The sequence below is a fragment of the Euwallacea similis genome, chromosome 19 (assembly GCF_039881205.1).
Source record: "Euwallacea similis isolate ESF13 chromosome 19, ESF131.1, whole genome shotgun sequence".
Lineage (NCBI taxonomy): Eukaryota > Metazoa > Arthropoda > Insecta > Coleoptera > Curculionidae > Euwallacea > Euwallacea similis.
In genome coordinates this window covers 46,784-71,480 of record NC_089627.1, presented here as the reverse complement: position 1 = coordinate 71,480, position 24,697 = coordinate 46,784, and the positions used below count along the sequence as shown (strand labels likewise).

The window sequence follows — 24,697 nt, the reverse complement described above, 5'->3', positions numbered from 1 at the left end:
AATAAAATGATTAGATAAATTTGCGTACATATTGTAATAAGTACCGTAAGAATTGGTAACGGGTACTATTTGTTGAACAAAGTTTGTCGATGCTATAGTGAAAGAGAAGTAAGTAGTACCTTGTGGTTATATGTACGTCACCGTTTTTGATTAGTAAAATTGCACTTCTTTAAACTGATCTTTAGATGGTTAGTTACACAAAATTTTCTTGATGCAGAAGGTGAATTTGAACCGCTAGAGTTTTCTTGAATTTTTTAAGTCAAATTTTTCTGGTTATTACTTGGAGTTCCATTACGCTGTTGTTCCTTTGATTAATAAAACTGCCGTTTTTTATCTATGGACGTATATGCACATCTAGAGAATGGCTCGAAATTCATTGGTACAGAATATCTATTTAAATTACAAGAATTCTCTAAAACTTTTCTTTCCTATTTTCACGTTAAGTGTGATGTTTTCTCTCATTATATGGAATTTTACTACGTCACAGTCTGTGGGCTATTAGAGTATGTTCTGATTATGTAATACTTAATACATAGAGGACTATTATCCTTGAATTACATTGGCATTTATTTTTTTAGTGTGCCCAACTCACAAGGGAAGGAACCCAAATGTCTTGATTGGTAACATGGTATCGAGCTATGTTTTGTACCATTCTATTGACAAATGTTTTCTCTATAAAATGGTAGAAGATTTAATGAGACAGCTGGACGTGTGTAAAAAAGGGGTCCAAAAAAAGTTAAATTTTCGAAAAAAAAACATAAGGTGATATTTTTTCTGGATCTTGACAGGTCGATGGCAAATTGAAAAGGGAACGTTTCGCTTTTTTTTTTGTTGTTCTAATTCATCTGGATCAAAAGTTATTGTCAAAAAACGAAAAATTGGCGAAATTTTGGGGGGTGATTTTCACCCCTTAAACCTTGAAAATGGCACGTAAAAAACACACTATTTTTAGATATATAGTCTAAACTATTTCTCCGCAAAATTTTATTAAAATCGGGCAGGGACACTTGGGTCCCTTCCTTTGTCAGTGACAAAATGTTTCTCCACTAAGCTAATGTTTATATATCAATCACATTCCAGCATTTTCCATTTATACTACGTGACAAAGAAAGGTAAACACCCATTAAAAACCATTTTATTTTGATAATTTTTTGCATGTTGACTTATCTTAAAAAAAGAAAGAAATGATCAAAATTTCAAGTTTATCTGTTAATTTTTTTTTTAGTTTCCATGGTTCGTTCCTTAAAAAAATAAAATTTTGTTTAAACATTTTTGTTCACATTTGCATCGCAACTTTTGTGAAGTGTGTTGCAATTGGTCATAACTTTTACTCATTATGCCTAGAGTGCGTAGAATTGAACAGATCCGTCAGCTTAGTGACTTTGAGAGGGGGCGGATTGTTGGGTTGCGCGAAGCAGGTCTGTCGGTCAGAGAAGTGTCTAGAAGAACTAACAGATCCTTAGGAACCATAGTGCGGTGTTACCAGGCGTGGACTCAGGAAGGCCGTGGGCACAGAGCCAGAGGCACTGGGCGACTCAGAGGAACCACAGAGCGCGAAGATCGTTGATTGCGACTTTGGCTCTTAGAGACCGATTTAGCAGCAGTCGAGCTATTGTAAATCAGTGGTTTGAAGAACATGGGAATAGGGTTGGTATGCGTACATTATATCGCCGAATACGAAGTTTTGGCCTTTTGTCCTATCGTCCGCATTGGGTGCTGCCTCTCACTCACGAACATCGATCTAACCGCTTACAATGGTGTAGAGAGAGGATTCAGTGGGACCAAGAATGGACTCAGGTGATTTTTAGTGATGAATCCCGCTTCTGTCTGGGGATGAACGACGGTCGGGCAAGGGTGAGAAGGCGACGGGGTGAAAGGCGAGATCCACAATTTGACAGAGAGCGTCATGTCCACCGTACTGTATGCGTTATGGTATGGGGTGCTATCGCATATGGTAGCAGGTCACCCCTAGTTTTCATTAGAGGCAACATGACTGCCCAACGCTATATCCAAGAAGTGTTGGAGCCATATGTGATTCCATATTTTCGAACTATCCCGAACGCTATTTTCCAGCAAGACAATGCTAGATCTCATGTTGCTAGGCAAACAATAACGTTTATGGATCAACATCAAATCAACCGTTTACCCTGGCCACCTCGATCGCCGGATCTGTTTCCTATTGAACATGTCTGGGACATGATTGGCCGCAGACTGTTGAATTTACAGCACCCTCCACAGACTTTAGCAGCCCTTACTCATGAAGTTCAGATTACCTGGAATGAGATACCTCAAGAAGACATTGACAATCTTATTAGATCCGAGCCCAGGCGTATCAATTAGTGTATAAGGAACCGTGGATGCTCAACACACTATTGAAAAAAAAAATGAAGTTCTTCCTCTGATCTCGCTGAAAATGTAATCATTGAATAAGTATGTGGTACTGAACGCGTACAAAAAAAATTATCAAAATAAAATTATCTTTAATGGGTGTTTACCTTTCTTTGTCACGCAGTATATATCCGACACTTAAAGAAGAACTTTACCAGAAGTTCACTTGTGTAAATTTTCTTCTTTGACCATTGAATTTTTTTAAATTTGTAGGACTTGGTATGTGTGGCGTTATAACGTTACCGAACGCCTCCTCACTACGCCTGTGTTTCTTTACCAATGAAATTGCAAATTTTACCATTCGTGAACAATAATTAAAGAGTATTTTCTCAAAAACTCGTCAACGCAGTATACCCATTTATATGTTTTTTTAAAATTATGCTTTCACATAAAGGCTGATAGGTGTGGGTCTGTGATGGCATCAAATGAGGCTGCTGTAAGCCACTGCTTATTTACTGATTAAATTGATTGAAAATGTTATTATTTACATATAGCACTTAAATGGGAATTTTTTCAAAAATTCATTAGTGTACAAGGTCTGTATCGATGTAAATTTTTTAAAATATTCTCTCGACATGTGGGTTTTGTGATGTGACAAAGTGAGCCTTCTCTATTGGTTTTTAACCAATTAATTTGTAGATTTTGCAGTTTACCGACAACATTTAAAGGGGAATTTTCATCAAATGAGGCTTCACAACGCCACTTATTATTTACGAATTAAATAAAAAGTTTTATTACTTACATATATTTTTAAGAAGAGAATTTTCTCAAATAATCATTGGCGTAGAAGGTCTGCATTTGTAAAAATACTTTTTCAAAGCTTTCTTCTCTTATCGACGAGATAGTAAGTGTGCTTTGCTGTGCCATAAAATGTCTCTCCACGGCGCCACTGTCTCTTTGTTAATCCCATTGCAAATTTCACCAGTTACTGACAATACTTGAGGCATCATCATGCCAGAAATTCATAGGCGTACAACAACTATTTCGCTCAGTTAATTTTAAAATATTTTCACTTGACTAATGCTTCTATAGCAATATTCATAATATTAGTTACCAAATTTCGAAATTGAAATCTAATTAAGTTCATCAGTTTGGTTCCAGTGATACCTTCAATTCGATCGTATTTGACTAGCATAAGTTGAAACCACAATTACGATTGCATTACTTGCAATGGTTTATCCATGCGGGCATACTAGTAGGTTATCACAAGATTTGCATTATACCATGGCAAACTCATTAATGAGGCAAAAAATACCTGTAGTTGTAATATGGCATATCTTAGATAAAGTTAAAGTTATGTTAACAACAGCCAAATACTGCTGTAAAATTATGTAAATACTGACTACTTAGTACGAGGTAATTCTTGCTAAAGTTTGTCAAGAAAATGAGTGATTATTTGATTTTTTGTGAAGTTGATATGTCTTTATAAGCAGAAGATTAACGAAAAATCAGCAACATTCTTTTTAATCTCCAGTTACTGTAACTGTATTAAAGGGATTTTGATCCAGTGTGAATGTTGGAAAAGGTGAGTTACAACCTTCAATAAGTTAAAAAGTAAACTGAAAATAACCAATTCTGCTATAGCAACAATAATTAAAAAGCATCTGCCTCACGACCGCAATATAATCTATTAACATGTCAATCACACTAATTAATGTTCACAATATATAGGGTATTTCATTATAGTATGTTGAAAATTCATTCACGGAATCGGTGGAAAATTTTAAGAAAAAAAATGCTTATAAACTTGGAACCGTCCTCGCTTCATATTTGAAATATAGGGTAATATACTTTTTTACTTTTGTTCTAATAAGTCCCTTCCGACATTAAATATTTTTATGAAAATTGAGGAGCGTAAACTAAGTGCATAGAGATACATTTTTTAAGGGAGCAAAAATGTTTTTAATTTCACTAGTCGCGTCTCTATTAATGTAGCACTGGACTTTTTAAACTAAAAATATCATATACCACTGGTTTTCTTAATAAATATAATTTTCTTACTTCATTTTTATATTAGTTGGAAAATAATGTGTTTTTTTATACTTTTTTGATGACAACGGTTAACATTATGAAAAATATCCAAGAGACTTTTCTTCACAGAAATATGAAGCATTTAGAAAATTAATTGATTTTTTTTACCAGTAGTGTGCCATATTTTCCATTCAAAATGGCCAGGGTCATATCAATGGGTAGGCCACTGGTGAAATTAAAAATATTGTTTTTTCTTTAAAAGATGTGTCTCTACACCTATTTTAGGCTTCCCAATTTTCAAAAAATATTTAATACCAGAACGGAATTATTAGAAAAAAAAAGTATGTATACAGGTTGTCCTGAAAATCAATGTCAAAAATGGTATCACGAGATTATTTGGGTCAAAACATTAAGATTTAGGTCAAAAGTTATTTGAAGAAAGTTTCTCGTTTAGATGCTATTGGCGGTCAAAGTTCTTGAAAAAAAACATTCTTTTTGCTATATCTCGAGAATGCTTCAATGGATTTTAATTAATCCCATTGTGCATTTATTTATTAGTACAGGGATTATTTTCATGTAACGTTCATGTCTTTTCGCAATGTGAAAGTGGTAAATTCTTAGCCATCTTCGTACAAAAATGATCAGAACTTTTTGTTAGGCAGCTGCATCGTATCGGTTTTTTTTCTGATGATACATTAGCCCTTTCTCTAACTTTTCTATCTCTTGGAAATTTCTCGTACGGTTAACATTTCACGTCGAAAAAAATTATTTTCTTTTCTCATGCAGAACACCAACTTGCCATTCCTTCGATAATTATCGACACTTGTCGATGTGAACGCTGACGTCACTTATGGAAAATAAGTATAATTAATAGAGGTAGTAGACATGAAGACAAACGGTGTACTATAAAAAATTACATTAATTTCTCCTTAAAAAAAATCACACGTGGAAACCTACACCGGTTTTTGCTAGGCACATGAATGAGAATTTTTTTTTTCTCGAAAACGGCCATTTGGGCAATAAAATACCAAGAGGCCTTTTTTGTTAAGAATTGATGGAATATAAAGAAAAAAATATTCATATTAAAAAAAGTCAGTGGCGTGTCATTTTTTTAATTAAAAACATCCCATTGAATGGCCGCACGGACGCCACTGGTGTAGGTGGAAATGGTCTGCATACTCCAGAACATGCACATTTATCCCGCCATAGCATATTCCGAATTTCATGTCCGCATCTCAAACCGTTTTTGAAATATTAAAAAAATATTAAAAAAAAAAGGAATTAAACACCCTATATCTTGGAAGCGAAGCGATTTTGGATCTAACTTTATTTGTTCTAAATATTTGTTTTTATGAGCTCTACAACCCCTGAAAGTTTGTCGGTATATTTATGAAACACCCTGTATATATACATATATATATATATATATATACCCTATATATACTGTATATATATATACCCTATATATACTGTATATATATATACCCTATATATACTGTATATATATACCCTATATATACATTTAGCTGAGTTTCGTACCTTTGAAAATCTTCTTCCATTCTGCTTCCATACTTAATTTTAGGTTTTTGATCAGTTTGGTGAGTTTGGTGCTTTCGAAATGTTCAGCCAAAGTTTTAAATAATGTTTTATGCGGCTGTTGTCTTTCCGGATATAACTCAAAATACATTTGAGCTGTTTTCGTACTGTTCCTATCAAATTTGTAGTAAAGTCTTAACATATTTCGTTTCTCTTCATTTCTGAAGCTCATTTTCATTGGAAATCTGCACACGCTCTAATCTCGTTGGAGGAGTTCTGTCATATAGCGCGAACAAAAGAAAGTCTTTCGATGAAGTCAAGGCCAACTATGTAATATTTCTTTTTATTTAAAAATTTCGGCTTTTAAAAAAGTAAATTATAAGAAATTTTATATCAATGAAATCAGAATGAAACGTACTATTTTTCTGTCGAAAAATCCAATATGGCGCCCATAAGAAAAAATAAAGTTGATAATGGTAGTCGAAAGACGAAACGTCGGATGGCAAATCTGAATATGTCATCGTGTAGCTGAGAAAAAGTGGCAATGAAAATATGCTTACGGATTTAACCTTCCTTATCAAATAACACTAAAAAAAAAAAAAAATGGATTCTTCAATTTTTAGTTTTTCTCGGATATCTTCGGAAGTACTCGGAAAATTAAAATTTTGAAAATGGTGTTCGATCAAGCGCTAGATTGCGCAACTTTACCCCCATTTAAACTTCTTCGTATCTCCTCTAGTTTCCGAGATCCCAATGGTGAGGGTCGAATTTGAAATACCTTGTAAATATTAGTTTGCTACCCCGTATCTCACACAGCAAGCAAAAACAGTCCTATATTTATATGATTTTTTTTGCTTAAAATCATTCACAGATTCGCCTCCTGAATTTTTGATAAACTATTATGAAATATACATTATATTTCCAAGTACTAATGAAACCTTTTGTGCATTCACACCATAGCAACTCGCTTTAGTGTGTGGTACTATCAGTAATCAACTAACCATTACCATCATAGAATGAGAAAAAGCACAGTAATCTTCATCCTCCTGCTGCATCTTCTGGGCTGCACGTTCTGCTACAGACTGCCCACCATCTATAGTCCCAGTAACTACGACGTGCATCTGCAACTCCCTTCTGAGGTGTTCACTACAGCCAATGCAACCAGCTACAATGGGACTGCCTCCATTACCTTTACCACTTTTGAAAACGTTTCAGAAGTGGTTTTGCATGCCAGCCCAGATTTTATTAATGTGACAACCACAAGTTTGATTTTAGAAAATGGTACTGCGGTCACAATTACCAATACCTCCGTTAATAGTACCACAGAAATCCTTAATGTGATTTTGGGAACTGTTTTGGAAGTGAATCAAACTTACATCCTTAATTTTGCATTTGGTAAGTTCATTTAAGATTTTTTCTACAGTTCTTTACTAGCTATTGTTTCATTTTCTTGTTAGATGGTACCTTGAGTACCACAGATATGTACGGGTTCTACAAGAGCAGCTATGACGATAGCATCACCAACAGTACAATCTACTTGGTAACAACACAAATGGAGTCTACCTATGCGAGAAGGGCCTTCCCTTGTTTCGATGAGCCCAAATACAAAGCTACGTTCGATATTTCCTTGAGTTATCCAGATGGACTAGGGCTACAGGCATTGGGGAACATGGCTTCGCTTAACCAAAGCACTGAGTAAATGTTTCTAAATTAATTTGTCCATTATTCTGGAACATCGTGAGATACTAGTAATGTCTCAAAAACTAAAAGAGATGTTTCCTAGTTTTTGGAAGCTTATAATATTTATCGACACTATTAATTTGAGCTATTTCTTCAATGGAATTACTCCAGAGGTTCTTGAGATATCGGTGATCGACATTTGTATGGCAAAAATGAGATGCCTCGTTCTTAGGACTATTATACCTGTAGAAAGTTTTAATATTTTTGAACTGCTGTAGTCAAATGAGACCTTATAGCTGCGAAAAGGCAGTTTGCAGTGCTTCTATTTTCGAGCACTTTTAAATTTCAAAAATATAGGTATCATATAGGTATTTAAAAGTTAGGAAGCTAAAAAGCTATTAGAGGTGCTATGACCTTATTTGCATAGGCTAATAAGGCTAATTAATTTTAGCTATTTTTGAAGAATATGACTCCACTTGTTCCCGAGATAATGAAACTCAAACTTTGGAGAAGAGCACCTCCCTCTGAAATTCCTTGGCATCCCTTTATACTTGCACCTGATTTTTTGGAACTACACTATTACTCCCTGGTTTCCTCACCATTAGCATTAAGCAAATCATATTTCTAAACTTTGAGAAAATGACAAAGGCGCTCAACTTCCAAAAATTTTAAATCGAAATTAACTGACCCGGGGTAGTTCTGTGGTGTCGCGCAATGTTCAATTTAGCTATTGGAGCATAGATGATGCCACCAGAAAAAACTTCAGCTTTAAAGAACCCTCTAGAATTTAATTTTTTTTACTGTTACTGTACTTTCTGGTGAAATTTGAAATTTTCAATTTGCAATTGGATTGTGACTAAAAATAAAAATTAAATAATTTCTGTTTTTGGTACGTTTACTGTTCTGGCGCATTTGATTAATAAAGGTTGAGTGCGAAGCGCTTTCGCCATTTTGTCATGGTTAGCTTGTGTTTGTATGAATTGAGGAACAATCATTTCCAGTACGAGTGGTGTAGTCACCCAAGTTTTCCAGCAATCACCAGTGATGTCGACCTATTTAGTAGCGTTTATCATCTCCAATTTCACTTCCTCTGAAGGCGAGCTTATCGAGGGATCTTTGACCAATTTAGTAAGATTATTACTTTAGTTATTTCCTACCTCAAATCCTTAAAATATTGTAAACTTACAGGTATGGTCTCAAGAGGACACAAATGCAACTAGGCAATTGGCTCTTGAGGTAGCACCGCGATCAATAGAGGCTCTTAATACCTATTTAGGGCTCAATTACAGCACAAAAATGACCAAACTGGATCAAGTGGCAATTCCGGATTTTTCTGCTGGAGCCATGGAGAATTGGGGACTCATCACCTATAGGCAAGGAAATAGTATTTTCTTCTCCTAGACCCCAAATCAGTGCCATTCTAATGATACAGAGAAAGAGCTTTGCTATACGATAAAAACGAGACTTCAAACGCATATTGGGCATATATCATCGAGGTAGTCACCCATGAACTGACCCATCAATGGTTCGGCAACTTGGTAACTTGCAGTTGGTGGTCTGAGATTTTCCTCAACGAAGGATTCGCCACCTTTTTCGAATATGTAGCAGCACACAAGGCAAGTGTCCTTCCATTCAGTTTATCCATCCAATTTATTTAAAAAATTCTTTCCTTCTTAGGGCTATCCAGAAATAGAACTTGACAAGCAGTTCGTCACTAAAGCGGTACAGTACGCATTGGATGCTGATGCAGATACCATAGAATCTTTGCACACAAATGCCAGCACTCAAAGCGAGATTTCCGCAAGATTCAGCACTATCTCATATGAAAAAGGAGGCAGTGTGTTAAGGATGGTGGAGCATATTTTAGGGGAGGATATTTGGAAACAAGCTCTGAAAGTGTACCTCACTGAATAGTATGTTTTTATTAATATGCAAAATTGTTTACCATATTAAGAAATTTAGTGCTCACTTCTCCACTGAACCTGATGATCTCTGGGAAGTCTTGGGGAGAAATGCCACTAATCTTCCAGGAACCTTAATAGAAGTCATGGACAGCTGGACCAACTCTCCAGGATTCCCAGTAGTGAATGTTTCCCTCCAAAATCTACAGTTGACTTTTTCCCAAGTATTCTGAAAAGTACACTAATCAATCATCCACTCCAAATTTCTTTCAATTGCAGCAACGTTTTGTTTTAAGCAACTCCACAGCCACCAACATCACCTGGTACATTCCCATCAGCTACACCACTGATCAGAACACTACTCTCTTCCAGAACACCATTCCCTCAGGGTGGATTACTCCAATCTCCTCATTGCAACTCAATTTAACTAGCAACATTTCCTGGATTGTGGTCAATAATTTTGAGACTGGTAAATACATTTTTTTATAGTTGAGAGTTGAGGGTCCAATCAAATATTTTCAGGTTACTATAGAGTGAACTATGATTCCTCCCTTTGGGCTGGACTTGCAGAGGCGTTGCAGCAGACCAACTTCTCTAATATTCCCGATATAAATAGAGCTCAAATTGCCAATGATGCCTTTGCATTAGCCAGAGGCGGGTATATTAGCTATAGCCAACTATTTTCCGTTATAGGATTCTTGACTCAAGAAACCTCATACCATGTGTGGTACCCCGCCCTTAATGGGTTCGACTATCTGCTGAGCAGAATTGGGCAAAACACTTCTTTAGGCCTGGCCATAGGGGTATTAATTTTAACGTATCAAAACTCCTCTTCAGTGACTTTTTTCACAGGAACACATATTGAATTTGACTGCAACAATCCTTCCCAGCGTTCCCATCAACACAACGAACTCCTCTGACCACATTTACACTATAAATCAAGTGCTGCTGCAGACTTGGTCTTGTAAACTCAACAATTCTGAGTGCACTTCTGAAGCTGTGCGCCTCTTCGAAGAGTATAAAAACACCTCCGTCAAGTATATTTCCAAAATTCTACAAAGATCTTGGGTTTACTTCATCATCATATCTTCTCTAGACCCAATAAGAACCTGCGCTCTATCGTATATTGCTTTGGCTTGAAGTACAGTAGCAACATTCAGTACGATTTCAACTACCTTTGGAACGCTTTTCTCAGCACCAAACTGTCCACTGAACAAGTGACCATTTTAGCTGCTTTGGGGTGTCCCAGTGATGAAGCTGTTTTAACTTCGTAAGTCACAATTATCTCTTGAGCAAAGCTAAAACTTCTATTTCTTTTTTTTCCTTTTTTTAATTTCTTTTTTTAAGCTAAACTTCTATTCTGCCTAGAGGTTTAACGTGAGTAGGGGTCTATAAGAGAGTCTATAGACGTTTTATTGAGGGGTGGAACGCTTATAGATTCTAAAATATTATATAACACTAACGCGATATGAGATGCTCCTAGAAATAGGCAACCAAGTGCGCGATCTCTATGATTGCGTGTACAGTCTTAAGTATATACTCGATTACGATTATTTTTGCATCCATGGGAACCTTCGTTTCAACATTTAAATATATAAAATAAATAAACATATTCGTTAATGCCGTTTTACCAAAATTGCATGGTCTGGTATCGAAGAAGTTGTTGAGCCAGTTTTCAAGGTCCTCTTCGTTGTCCAAGGTAATGCCCCCCATTTGGTTCGATGGAGAGCAGACAGATGGTAATCGGTTGGAGTAAGGTCTGGAGAGTATGACGAATGCTGAAGAACCTCCCATTTGAGATTTTGGAGAGCGACTTCAACGACTTGTGAAACGTTGGGCCTGGCAATCTCGTAAAGCAGTATAACTCGGCCAAATCAAGTCTTTTCAGCTAAATTGGTTCATTTACGCGATGCAGTTGGGCAACGCAAAGTTCCTTGTTAGCCGTATTGTTTTCTTCCCAATCCATATGACCTTCCTAGCCCCACCAAACGCAGATGATTGTCTTCTTTGGATAGAAATCGAGCTTGACTCTCTACTTCGATGTATCTCCGCCCACCCTTTTTTTGCTTCATATTGAAGTATAGGCACAATTTTTCATCTTCTGCAAAGATTCATTTATCTGCTTCCGTGGCCTGAAAGAGATATGCTCGATGTAGAGGGGAATGTTGAGAAGCAATTTATAGGCAATTTTCTTTGTCGTTTTCGGTAAACTGGCGAGACACCCAGGCCCCCAATTATCGGTCAAATCCCAATGAGCGAAGGTGATTGGAAATGGTCTGATGATCGCAGTTCATTTTTTCGGCCAATTCGCGACTTGTTTGGCCAGCGTCTTCCTTCAAAACAGCCTTGAGATGCTTCTCATATAATTATGAAGGTTTTCCACTGCGAGGTGCAGTAGACACGCCTATGATACCTTCTTCGTACATGTCGCAAATATTCCGAGCGGCTGCGAGAGCTTTTTAACCTCGACGAAAAGCGAAGAAAAGCAAAAAAGCACCTCAGGAAAAAATTTTTGTTTTATGGAGGCATTTTACCTCATCCGACAACGCCGTACATTCAAACTACGATATTTTCCTCGAAATTTTACATCGAACTCTCAAACAAGCGCAAAGCGCCATATTGCCATTTCCTTGCAATGCCAAAAATCCCCTTCTAATTTGACATTTTTATGAAATCAAAAGATACTTGGCCAAAACTTTGAGCGATGACAGTGGAGTGAGGTCTCAGGACTATGCAGCAGTGTTTTCAGCTGTGTACTCGGGCAGCAGTATTGGTGTGGACGTGGCATTAGACTTCTTCACCGCTAACTATTCTAGTATAGTGACCAGGTGCGTATTTTTTTTTTTTTTGGCATCATCAATGATTATTATTGTGTCCCAGGTACACCAGCTTGAATTCAGTGGGTTCGATCCTGAAGGGAATTGCAGCCAAAATCACCACAGATGCTCAGCTGTTGAAAGTGAGTTTTATGCTCGTTTTTTGAGCCTTTAGTCATTAAATTAAATTTCAGCTTGAAAACTTGGTTAACAGTGGTGTGCTTAATGCCACCGTCGAGGAAGCAGCTAACTTGGCTTTGACCACTGTGCGCAACAACTTCGAGTGGGTTAGCACTCACAAAAGCAGTTTGTTTGAGTACTACAATGTCACGGAGGGAACCACAACTCAGGCTCCAGCTGTTACCACCACTCCGATTTCTCCAGACACCAACGTGACTTCGCCTATGACTAATCCGTCATCAGAGGGCCCCGGCACCAGTACTGAAGGTTCTGGATCCACCCGCTTTGATCTATCTTTGGTGATGTTGCTGACGGGCTTGTTTTTGGTGATAGTTTAAGTGAATATAAGGTGGCGAAGCTCTACTTGAGTCCACAGTGTGTGCTTGTTTGTGGTTAATTAAATTTGTTTTAGTTAAGTTTGTACTTAAGTCCATTCCTGCTTGTTATTTCATTATACTCTAACGTTATTAATTCCTAATAAATAAACTTTATTTTATTAATGTTTTATTTTGTATTGTATAACCAGAATTTAATCTACTCAATATGAAGATTTCGAAATATTGCCGGTGTAAAAGACAATTTACCGATTTTCTCATCATTTATTACGTGGATTAGAGACTGGTAAATCGATAATATTGTGTTGTTATACTTTGAACGCTTTGCAGCTTATTTGCTACGAATTCACGATTTTTATTAAGGCTTAATCTGGCATTATTTAGTATAATTTTAGATCAATCACAAGCTTTAAAATACAGGACATTTTGGATGACTAATGTCAATCTAAGGCCCTTAGAATAGCATTTTTATTTTCTTACAATTTCTGAGATTCCCGTTATGTTTTAAATCGACATTATGAACCTGTTTATGTGGACCTAATTCAGATTAGTTCAGGTTATTTGCAGAGATTTCTCCACGAATGGGAAAAGTGCTAAAGGGTGCCAATGTGGCACTGAATAAGATCTATACAGTGGCCCAATGTAATGTTTTCACAACCCACGACGAAAGTTAAGAAAAAGACTTCAACCAATACACCTTTTTAGGAGAAATTGACCTTGACAGCGAGGGGCTAATGAGAACCAATGCCATCATAGAAAATATAGAAAAAATAAAGGACATAGCGACATGTAAGGAAAGGATTAATCTGGCATTTACCACTACATTGGCGGTCACTATAACAACGTCTCATAAAATAATAAAACATATTTTTAAAGATACCAATAATGTATAGCTGAAAATATACAGAGTGCCAACAAAAATGAAAACTAAAATGGGAAACATAAAACCAACATAATGGCGGGAATAAGCTACAATCACTGCTTGGAAAACTGTAAACAGGAAAAAAATTAAAACTATTGTTATTAGATTACAAGATGGCAAAAGTAATTCCGCGGGCACCGTAAAATCTCTAAAAAAATATATAAAAACGGAGGGGATCTATGTGAAACTAAAGAGCATAAAAAAGACCAACGACGAACATATTCACGTGAAATTTGAAGGAAAACAAGAGGAACAGAAGCAATTCTTAGGGGTCGTCAAGGTTAATACGGTAAACTACTTCTTCAAACAAAGACGACATTTGTGAAAGACCTCGACGAAATCACGGAGGAGGATGAAATGCGGAAAGCTATCAAAACCATAGCAGGACCAAACACTGGCCCAAAAATAGGCCTGGCTCAAAAAGCGAATAGTATAAAATTAAAGCACGTCTTTGTAAAGCTACTAATTGAAGTGGTAAATTAGATCATTTTTCAGGGGTCCCTAGGGATTGGTTGGACAAAGTATAGGATTTAATCTTTTATTAAGGGAGGAAAAATCGGTGCAACCCCATTACTGCATATTAACGTCTTGTTTCTAAGCCTACAATTTAATTGGTCAAGAGACAGAGGCGTAGTGAACGGTCATTTATTGATATCACAAAACGCACTTAAACCACATTGTCAAAAAGGAAGTTTTGAAAAACTTTTGCCTCCTCAACAATTCTTCTATACCAATTCACAAAATTTGTATCTTAAATCGTCAAAAAACAGAGGCGTAGGGAGGGCGCACTTACTGACAGGGCAATGAATATATAAGCGGCCTTACAAAAAAAGAACATTTTGAGAAATTGTGGTAAGCTAAACAAACCTGTCACACTTAATTCTCAAGAAGAATAACTTCTTAAGTACTGTTTTTTTAAGAAAATCACTGTAACTTAACATTTCAAAAGACATGGCCGTAGTAGGACACATTTGAAGACATCGAAATGAATCTTCAAAAACCTTTGAAGATAATAAATTTCTAAAAATTTACGCCACTGAGTCCACACTGATGAAAAAACCAGTGCAGGGGTAAAAACCACAAAAATTTTACTTAATCTTCATTAACCAAAAAATAAGTCTAATTCAACGTTGCCAAAGAGATAAAAAAAATTCCTGGAAAAAAAAACTCGTTTTTATTCCTTCACAGGTTATTTTAATTTTCGGGATCATAAACACTAATTAATTGCAAATCCCAGCCAGATTTGAAGCGTTTAAAACTAAAGGATTTCATCGAAGATTAACGAATCGTAAAAGTATCATATGAAAATGTGTTGTATTAATTAATTGGTTTAATTTAGATTAGATAGAAATTAAAACATTTCTTCTATAAGATCAAAAAAACACCACCGATTTGCTATTACAGTGATTACTTTGGCTGAGGTGAGTATATAGTGATCTTCACTATAGTGTTTTTATATCGGAATATGCCATATGCACCATTTCATTTCTCGATTTTTGTCACTATCAATCACTAGGTCATATTAAACTGAAGAACTGCGTAATTTAATGATCCTATTCGTAACCTTAAGCATCAATCATCATTCACCAAATTCCCTGAACCAACAAAGATTTTTATTCTCATATATAACTTCAGGTTCATGCAAAGCTTTTTTTGTTACTTCTAGAGAGACTGCTTAGCCATGCAAACCGTAGTGGCCCTAATCTTAGGGCTCTTTTGCGGGGCTCTAGCCCAAGATGACCCCTATAGACTTCCGCCTAATTATATCCTAGATCACTATGGTTTAGATATAGTCTTTCCTGACGAGGCATTAAGTGGTGGCTCAACCACCTATTCTGGATATGTAGAGATTACCTTTCAGGTGAGGAATATTTTGTGTGTTTTTGGGGTACTATGTGTGATTTTAGATGACAGTGAAAACTTCTGAAGTAAAACTTCATGCATCCGCGAGCTACATTGACCTTTTGGTGGTGCAATTGGACGATGAGGAGGCTTTAAGCAATGAAGATTTTTCAGTGAATTCTACTACCAACATTTTGAGTCTTGAGTTCAGTCACGACCTTGAAGTGGAGGTGGATTATGTCTTGAAAATCACCTTTAATGCCAGGCTAGTGACCACTTCTGGAAGTGCGTTTTTGACCGCTTTTTCAAACAAATTTTGATAAATTTCGCTTCTTTCAGATGGGATTTACAGAGCTTCATACACCGACAATGAAGTCACTAAGTACTTAATTGCCACCCAATTCGAAAGCACCTACGCAAGATTCGGTTTTCCATGCTTTGATGAGCCCACCTTTAAAGCCACTTTTGCTTATAATTTGACCTACCCTTCTAAATTTCTTGCCCTCACCAACACCCTGGAAATCTCTTCGAAAATAAATGAGTAAGTGATGTTTCCAGGTTTTCAACAGGGAAAAATAAATTGCTTTTCATAGGACCACAGGGTTGAAGACCTCAGTATTTGCCGCCACCCCCAGAATGCCTTCTTATCTGGTGGCTTTCACTATTGCCGACTACACATGCAGCCAAGGCCCTCTTGAAGGTAATAAAATTTCTCAAATAAGTGAAAATTGTTTTTGCCTGTTTGAGACACAAATAATTATTTGTTCTCAATACAGGGTGTTTCATAATAGCATGGGGTTTCCTTTTAAAACGACATTGACCTCAAAAAATTAAGCAAAATCTTTATGTAACATTTTTTTTAAATTTCAAAACAACTGAAATATGCACGTATGAAAGTTTTAATAAATAACAAAATCTCTAATTCTTGTTCGTTCCAGGACTATCTACAAAAGATCTTCGAATTTGTCGCCATTGATTTCACTTACACAAATTGTCGCTCGCTTTATCCACAATTTTGTACATGTTGTTAGAAGAGATTCTTTTCTTTGAATAATTTCTGCAACGTTTTCTATCCCCTCACACTTTTTATATAACTCCATAGATGAAAATTACATATATTTAAGTAAGGTGATCTCGCAGACCATCTTATTGGTCCATCGCAACCTGTCCACCTGTTACAAAATTAGTTATTTAAAAAAAGTTCCGCACTTTTGTTGATATTTCGAAAAGATCTTATATAAAGATTTTATTCAGTTTTTTGAAGCCTATATCGTATGAAAACGAGACCCTCTATTTAAGATTCACCCTGTAGAAGTTATTATATTCGGCGCGCTTAGTTTGTTGCTTTCTTTAACTCTTTGCTCATTTCAACTATTTACTGTATAGAATCTGACTCCTACATCCATCAAGTCTGCTCCAGACCAGACAAAGAGTCCTTACGAACGTACGCCATAACGGTTACCTCTCTTATAATTGACAACTTAAATACCTATACTGGATGGAACTACACTGAAAGTTTGTCAAAACTGGACCAAGTGGCCGTACCTGGAAAATCTGGCGCCATGGAAAATTGGGGATTGGTCTTATACAGTGAATCAGGGTTACTGTTTGACGATACTGTACAAACTAACGCCAACAAACAAAGCATTTTAGCGGTGATCGCTCATGAACTGTCCCATCAATGGTTCGGCAACTTAGTCACTTGCAAATGGTGGTCCGAAATCTTCCTCAACGAGGGTTTTGCTACTTTATTTGAATATTATATCTCAGATATTGTAAGTAAAAAACATCGTACAGACCTGAACTCTTCACTCTATTTCGTCCCTTTCAAATAAGGGTCGTTTTGTTGGGTGTTGGGTTCGTTGTTGAAATGTTAATGTCGGTACTAATCACCAACAATACGCTTGAAGTTCAAATTTTCAGGCCCAACCTGCGTTTGAAATGGAGAAAATGTTGTTGGTGCGGATTATCCAGTACATCATGACGGTACAGGCCACACTCTCAGCCCCAGCTTTAAGGACCAATGCGTCAACCCCCACTCAAATTTCCAGTACCTTTGGGGCTTACTCCTATTACAAGGGGGCAGCAGTTCTGAGGATGGCTGAGCACATTTTGGGAAGAGAAATGTTTAAGAAAGGAATCAACAAATATTTAACTGACAAGTGTGTGGTTTTTTCATGCGTCAACTCCCAATTTCAAAGGGTTTTTCAGTGCCTATCAGTCAGTGGAGCCCCAACACCTATGGGACGCCCTTGAAGCTGTAAGTCAGGATGATCCTCCCCTCTACCCTCCCGGAGCCACTCTCTCTGATGTAATGCATGAATGGATTGAGGCTGGAGGGTTTCCAGTGGTGACGGTCTCTTTGAATGATTCCAGTATCGTCATGACACAGGCAAATGACCAGTTCTGACAAGTTTTCTTGCTCATGTTTATGCAAATTTCCAGGCAAGATTCCTTAGCCACGAAACAGATGATGGCAGCATCAAGTGGTACATCCCAATAAGCTACTCAACTGCTGATAAGGATAGTTTCAACGAAGTGACCACGCCCAAGGGCTGGATCACACCCACCGAAGATTTTGTTATTGAAGACTTTACCGATTCCAGCGCTTGGATCGTGGTCAACAATCAGGAGACTGGCAAGTACATATTTTCGCAAAGGGGTTTCTCAAATTATGAATAACTGTCTTCGCATTTGAGCCATAAAACCCTGGTAGAGTTCATTTGAAAGACACTTTTTGGGGCCTATCACTATGAAAGTGATGTGGTGTGAGAGGTCGGAACAGTGGCGTACGAAAACACCAAGGAAAATTCTCTATACTTACGCTCTGATTTTCAGAAATTGAGCCATGAATTTCTTGGACTGCATGATTTTTTATCTTAAATCTACTAGATTATGGCCCCCAATTTATATCGATTTTTATAGGATTTTACCGTGTAAACTATGACACCACTCTCTGGAACAACCTCGCAAACGCCCTCCTCCTGACCAATTTCTCCGGCATCCATGTCCTGAATAGGGCTCAAGTAGTGCAAGATTCAGACATGTTAGCCAGAGCTGGACTTATAACTTTAGGTCAGACTTTGAAGAACACGGAATTCCTCGTAAATGATGAATCGTATTTTGTATGGTATCCGGGTATCACTTTGTTTGACAATTTGCTGACTAGGACCGGAAGTACATCTTTATTGGGAAGAATACTCACAGTGAGTCAAAAATTATATATTATTGAGTTTTTTAAGGAGCAAAATTTAAAATTCTTAGACTTACGTAAGAATAGAGACGTAGTATGTAAGAAATTAAATTTGGGTTGGAAATTGAAACGACTTTATTAAAGAGATTTCTTGAACACTATTGACTTTTAAGGTTCATCAGAAGCGTAGCATTTGTGTTATAAAAAAAAGTTTAAAAAAATTGTCCTAACCTTGAAAATATCAAAGTCCAGGTAGCTCTACCAGGAAGATAATGCGCATAAGTACCAAAAGTCTTAGTTTCCAAAAAAGTTATCCTCCAGATAAAGATGCCAGTGGCTTCCTCTCCTAAGTCTAACAGCCAAATTTATTTTCTAGAACCATTTCAACCGTCTTCTAGATACTGTTGTCAGATCAGTACCCCTCAGCAAAGTAGACCAGGATGCCCATGTCTTCACCATCAACCAAGTTTTAATCAACAAGTATGCCTGCAAATACGGCAACGAATTTTGCATTACTGGAGCGAAAGAACTGTTTGCGACCTACAAAAGCACTCACGAAAGGTCGGGTTTTGAGGGTAGGAAATCAAATGGCTTTGTCATGGTTGCAATGGTTTTAGACCCAACATCAACACCCGGTCGTTGATATACTGTAACGCGATTCGATACAGTGAAGACCCGCTTGAAGATTGGGAGTTCTTGTTCGAGCAATACAGCAACGCCTCAGTGTCTCAGGACTCTTCTAGCATATGGTCAGCTTTGGGGTGCGCCACTAACATCACCGTACTGAGAAAGTAGGACATTTTTACGTAATAATTATGTCGAAGACTAAAATGAATTTTTTTTTAAGATTCTTAGGTAGGATCTTCACCAATGACAGCGTGATAATCTCCTCCCTATACACTTCCACCTTCTCGACGATCTATAACGCAAACGAAGCGGGGGTTGACTTGGTCCTGGACTATTTCATCGAAAACTATCAGGCCATTATTGATGTGTGAGTCTGCATTAAAGCCCCCAAACCATGACCTTTTCACGGTTTCTACAAAACTTTCAGTTTTATTCATGAAAATAAAATAATTTCAGCTACAACGCAGCTGGACTAATTGACGTCGAAAACATCATTAGCGGCCTTGGCTCGGTTCTCACTAGGGAGGACCAAATTTTGAAGGTCTCTGAATAGTAGTCAAGGTGTGTTTTTTTTTAAAATCATTTTTAGCTGCAAAACTTCGTTGCCGAAACCCCAGATTTGCCCACATCCATAGTAACGGCGGCTACTAGTGCTGAGAACACCTATAGAAGCAATCATAAACTGATTGATGATCACAAGGCCTCAATTCTCGGCTATTTCAATTTGAAGGAGGATGATTCCTCTGATGACCCCTATAGATTACCTCCTAATTATTATATTGTGCATCAAGATATTGACCTTGTAGTGCGTTCTGAAGCATTTACGGCGAATTACAACAACTATTCCGGTACTGTAGCTATTCAATTCCAGGTAAATATTGTGGAATTATTACCGAAATAGTAGTAATATTGTGCGTTTAAGGTTACTGTACAAACCAATGTGGTGAAGCTCCATTCGAGCTACCGTTATATAGAGATTTTGTCCCTTCGACTCGACAATCAAGAGCCATTATCCAGTGCCTTTTACTGGGGTAACAGCACTACTAATTTCCTCACTATAACTTTCCCTAAAAACCTTCTGGTTGGTCAGAATTATATGTTGACAATAGCCTTCAATGCTCAGCTTCTAGGGGGAGGTAAGAGGTTCAAAAGCTGAGATAAAGAGGTTTTACAGGGATTTCCAGGCGGTTTCTATAAGGTGTCTTATGTTGACCACAACGAAGAGACCCAGTATACCGTCACCACCCAATTCCAGGCGACTAGTGCCAGGAACGCCTTCCCCTGCTTTGATGAGCCCTCTTTCAAGTCCACTTTTGCTTTCAATTTAACTTATCCAGCAGAATTGAACGCCTGGACCAACACCCCTTCGATTGCCGATTACCCCGTTGAGTAAGTTTGCATTTATAGTTAACAGTAACTGATTAAAAATCAGTTCCGATTAAATTTGAATCCAGCATTACTTGTCTGAAAATGACAACGTCGCGCTGTTCTTTTGTTAAACCAAAATGGCTGCCCCATTTAACAATCCTATAAGTGCAATAAAGACAGAGATATTTTGGTGTTGTCCACGAATGCCACCAATGATGCCAAGTCATCAAATAAATAATATAATTCTTCCAGGGGAACCGACTTGACGAAAACGGTCTTTGAAACCTCTCCTCGCATGTCTTCCTACTTGGTGGCTTTCACCATTTCTAAATACACGTGCACTGAAAGATCTCTTGAGAAAACGAACGGTAAGGCCGACATATATCCTAAAATTCTCATTACAGAAAAAGTTTAACCTATAGAACATCATGGAATTAAGTATGGCGTATGCTCGAGAATGGATGAAGAGGAAAATAGAGTATTAGCCATGGATGTCACACCCACAATAATAGAGCATCTCAATAACTATACTGGAGTGAACTACAACTATTCCTTATCTAAGCTGGATCAGATGGCTGTGCCTGGAAAGTCTGGAGCTATGGAGAATTGGGGTCTGGTTATCTATGGGTAACTTTTGCAGTTATCAAAATTAGACAATTGTTAACAAACTTATGAATAATTAGAGAAACTGCTCTGCTGTTCAACGCTGACATCCAGACTAGTCTAACGAAGCAAAGCATCACTGCAATTATTTCCCATGAACTCTCCCATCAATGGTTCGGTAATCTGCTAACATGCAATTGGTGGTCTGAAACCTACCTCAACGAGGGCTTCGCCACTATTTTCCAATATTACACAACTCACTATGTAAAACTAAAAAACTTTTCGCCATTTGATGCTAAAACTCATGTTCCAGGTTTACCCTCAAATGGAGATGGAAAAACAGTTTGTAATAAGAATCTTACAGCCAATTTTGATTACTGAAGGGAACTTAAATGTGCCAGCGTTAACTTCCAATGCCTCAACTTCCAGTGAGACTAGCGCCAAATTCGGCAGTTACTCCTACAATAAGGGAGGAAGCGTTTTGAGGATGATAGAACACATTATGGGACGTGAAATATTTAAACTAGGAATTCAAAAATACGTTCATGACAAGTTAGTTATTTTACATCATAAATTTGTTTACTTAATTGTTTTATAATTGAATAATTGCAGCCAATATGAAACAGTGGTGTCTCAAGACTTATGGGATGCCTTGGAGGCTGTTTTGGAGAATGAAATCTCCCATTTGCCCATAGGAACCACTTTGAGTGAAGTAGTAGATAATTGGGTCAATAAAGGCGGATATCCAGTGGTGAATGTCACGTTGTCGGGCAATGATGTGGTGATTACACAGGTGAACCCTTGAATAAGCTCCTGTGTCTTTAAAAAATGTTATATTAATCGCCATTTTGGCAAGAATTATCAAGAAATTCTATGCGTTTTCAAGCCTTGAAAATCTTAAACTTAAAAAAAATATTTTTTACTATAATTTGTCTCATTCAATCTAAATCCAATCGCTTTAACATGGTTCAAATATTATTTAACCCGAATTAAGCCCATAATGCACCCTATGTCAGAAAGCTTTTATGTAATTCCAGCAACGCTTCTTGTACAGCGAAACGGACACCGAGAACTCCTCCTGGTATATCCCAATAAGCTACACCACGTCCAGCTCCAATGATTTCAATGAGGACACATCCCCGAAGTACTGGGTCACTCCCACTCAATTTGTCAACATTTCCGACTTCGCTAACACTAATGATTGGATTGTGGTCAATAACCAAGAGACTGGTAAGTTAGCATTTAGGAACAAAATCACAGGAAAAATATCCCTGGAACTTCTCCTAAGGCTTCTATCGGGTGTTCTACGATCAAACTCTCACCGACAAGCTGGCAAATGCTCTTAAACAATCCAACTTTTCTGGCATTCACGTGGTCAACCGTGCTCAAATAGTCGATGACTACTACATGCTTGCCAGGGCCGGATTTGTAACCTTCGGGGATGTTTTGAAGGTTGTAGAGTTCCTGGAAAATGACTTGGACTATATCAGCTGGTATCCTGCTACAAGCCTCTTTTGGTATTTGCTGCAAAGGATTGGGAGTACCATCACTTTAGGAAAAGCGTTGACTGTATGTTTCTAATATCATCAGGTGTAATTTGTTAATATTTTGATTTTAGGACCACTTTCTGCGCCTCATGGTGAATGCGGAGAGTAAAGTCCCTCTTCAAAAGGTATATCCAGATAACCACATGTATACTCTCCAGCAAAATTTAATAAGCACCTATGCGTGTAAGTTCGGGAGTAATACGTGCATTGCAGCTGCCAAGGAGCATTTTGAGACCTACAAAACCACCTTCACTAGGTAATATTCTATTCCATCAATATTTTAGTTTCAACGTATCTCATGTGTATTTTAGGCCGAATATCAACATACGGTCGATCGTTTATTGCAACGCCATAAGGTACAGCGACGACCCATTGACCGACTGGCATTTTCTCTACCAGCAATACCAGAACAAATCCGTTTCCACGGACACCACCATCATTTGGACAGCATTGGGCTGCGCTACAAATACCACAGTTCTACAGTCGTAAGTTTCTTCAGAATGGATGATTAGTCTTTTTTTACTTAAAACTCCCAAGGTTTTTGTCCAAAATTATTATCCGTGACGAAGTGATTTCAGCTTCATCATACTTGAATATTTTCTCGACTATTTATGTGGCAAATGAAATTGGAGTGGACACAGTCTTGGATTTTTTTATTGAAAATTACCAAGCAATCCTGGACATGTAATTATTGTGTTAACGTTCAATTCCAAACTTACATTTGAGAATGTTATAGCTTTGAAACCAACAACATAAACGCCGGTTCGATCTTCACAGGCTTAGCCTCATATATCACTAAAACAGGACAAATTGAACGGGTAATATGCATCATTAATCCTTAACCAGAATATTAACTTATCCCCCAATTATCTTAGCTAGAAGATTTCGTAACTACCGATGGCCTCAAAGAGACTCTAACCAGCTCCATTCAATTGGCTCTAACTACTGCGAAAAGCAACCAGGAAATTATTGCAAACCATACGGAGTCTCTGTATGAATATCTGGATATTAAAGAGACTACCACCACTACCACTACTACTACCACTACTACTACTACCACCACTTCAACGCCACCACCCGCCAGTGATAAGACTCCAGAGCCGGAGGATGATGGCGCTGCCAGCATTGGAGGGATGGGCATGTTAGGGGTGGTTTTGATGGCTTTGTTGAATAGTTGGCATGGTTATTTATAAGTTTTTTGAATACAGTGTATTGAAGTTGTTATGTTAGAATAAAGAGGCAAAATCAGTTTTGTTTCAGTGCAAAATGGAAGAAATAGGCGGATATTACAATGATCTTCATATTCCACAAAATAGAATAGATGTTTCAATGCGGTTTTTGTAATAAGCTTATGAGGTCTATCCAAGCGATTATTTTGAGCCATTTTGAACCTCAAATTCCAGAGGTGTCGAAGGTCAAAATTCGGAAAAAACAAAATATGATGGACATCTCAATACCTCGTTTGTCTCAAAATGGCAATCACACTGTTCTCTTACGATCACCTCATTTAAGAAGTTTATTAGTGCGATAAAGACTGCGATATTACGACGGTTGTTCTGGATGACACCAATAACATTGAAAAACGACCCTTGACTTGTCTCAATTGAGGTTCTGGGGAACAGTTTGAGATATCTTTCATTTTAAAGATACTTTTAAAATTAAGGAAATCAATACAAAGGTGACGCTGTATATAAGAATCTAAACGAGATGTCCCGCGCTAAGTTGCTTAGGTTGATAAAGAGGAGCACAGTAATTTTGAAAAATGTTTTGACTCAAATCTACCAATTT

General features: G+C 37.4%; 1 protein-coding gene across 1 annotated transcript; it reads left to right on the top strand.

Moving 5' to 3' along the window:
• Window positions 1–644: 644 nt before the first annotated feature.
• LOC136415267 (putative aminopeptidase-2) lies at window positions 645–24,606 on the top strand. The gene is given in 42 exon segments (XM_066399784.1): window positions 645–762; window positions 6,911–7,290; window positions 7,353–7,590; window positions 8,577–8,703; window positions 8,764–8,948; window positions 9,008–9,191; window positions 9,253–9,488; window positions 9,538–9,700; window positions 9,756–9,945; window positions 9,999–10,279; window positions 10,329–10,513; window positions 10,573–10,746; window positions 12,158–12,304; window positions 12,357–12,435; window positions 12,487–12,804; window positions 15,085–15,150; window positions 15,396–15,590; window positions 15,637–15,856; window positions 15,911–16,112; window positions 16,165–16,271; window positions 16,958–17,346; window positions 17,495–17,733; window positions 17,783–17,963; window positions 18,017–18,209; window positions 18,497–18,777; window positions 19,141–19,325; window positions 19,382–19,555; window positions 19,612–19,758; window positions 19,848–19,932; window positions 19,981–20,262; window positions 20,314–20,780; window positions 21,012–21,386; window positions 21,443–21,626; window positions 21,676–21,914; window positions 21,975–22,155; window positions 22,400–22,592; window positions 22,651–22,931; window positions 22,981–23,165; window positions 23,221–23,394; window positions 23,447–23,593; window positions 23,646–23,727; window positions 23,785–24,606. Coding segments are annotated over 42 exon segments (8,742 nt in total). The 5' UTR covers window positions 645–679; the 3' UTR covers window positions 24,103–24,606.
• The last annotated feature ends 91 nt before the right edge of the window (window positions 24,607–24,697 follow it).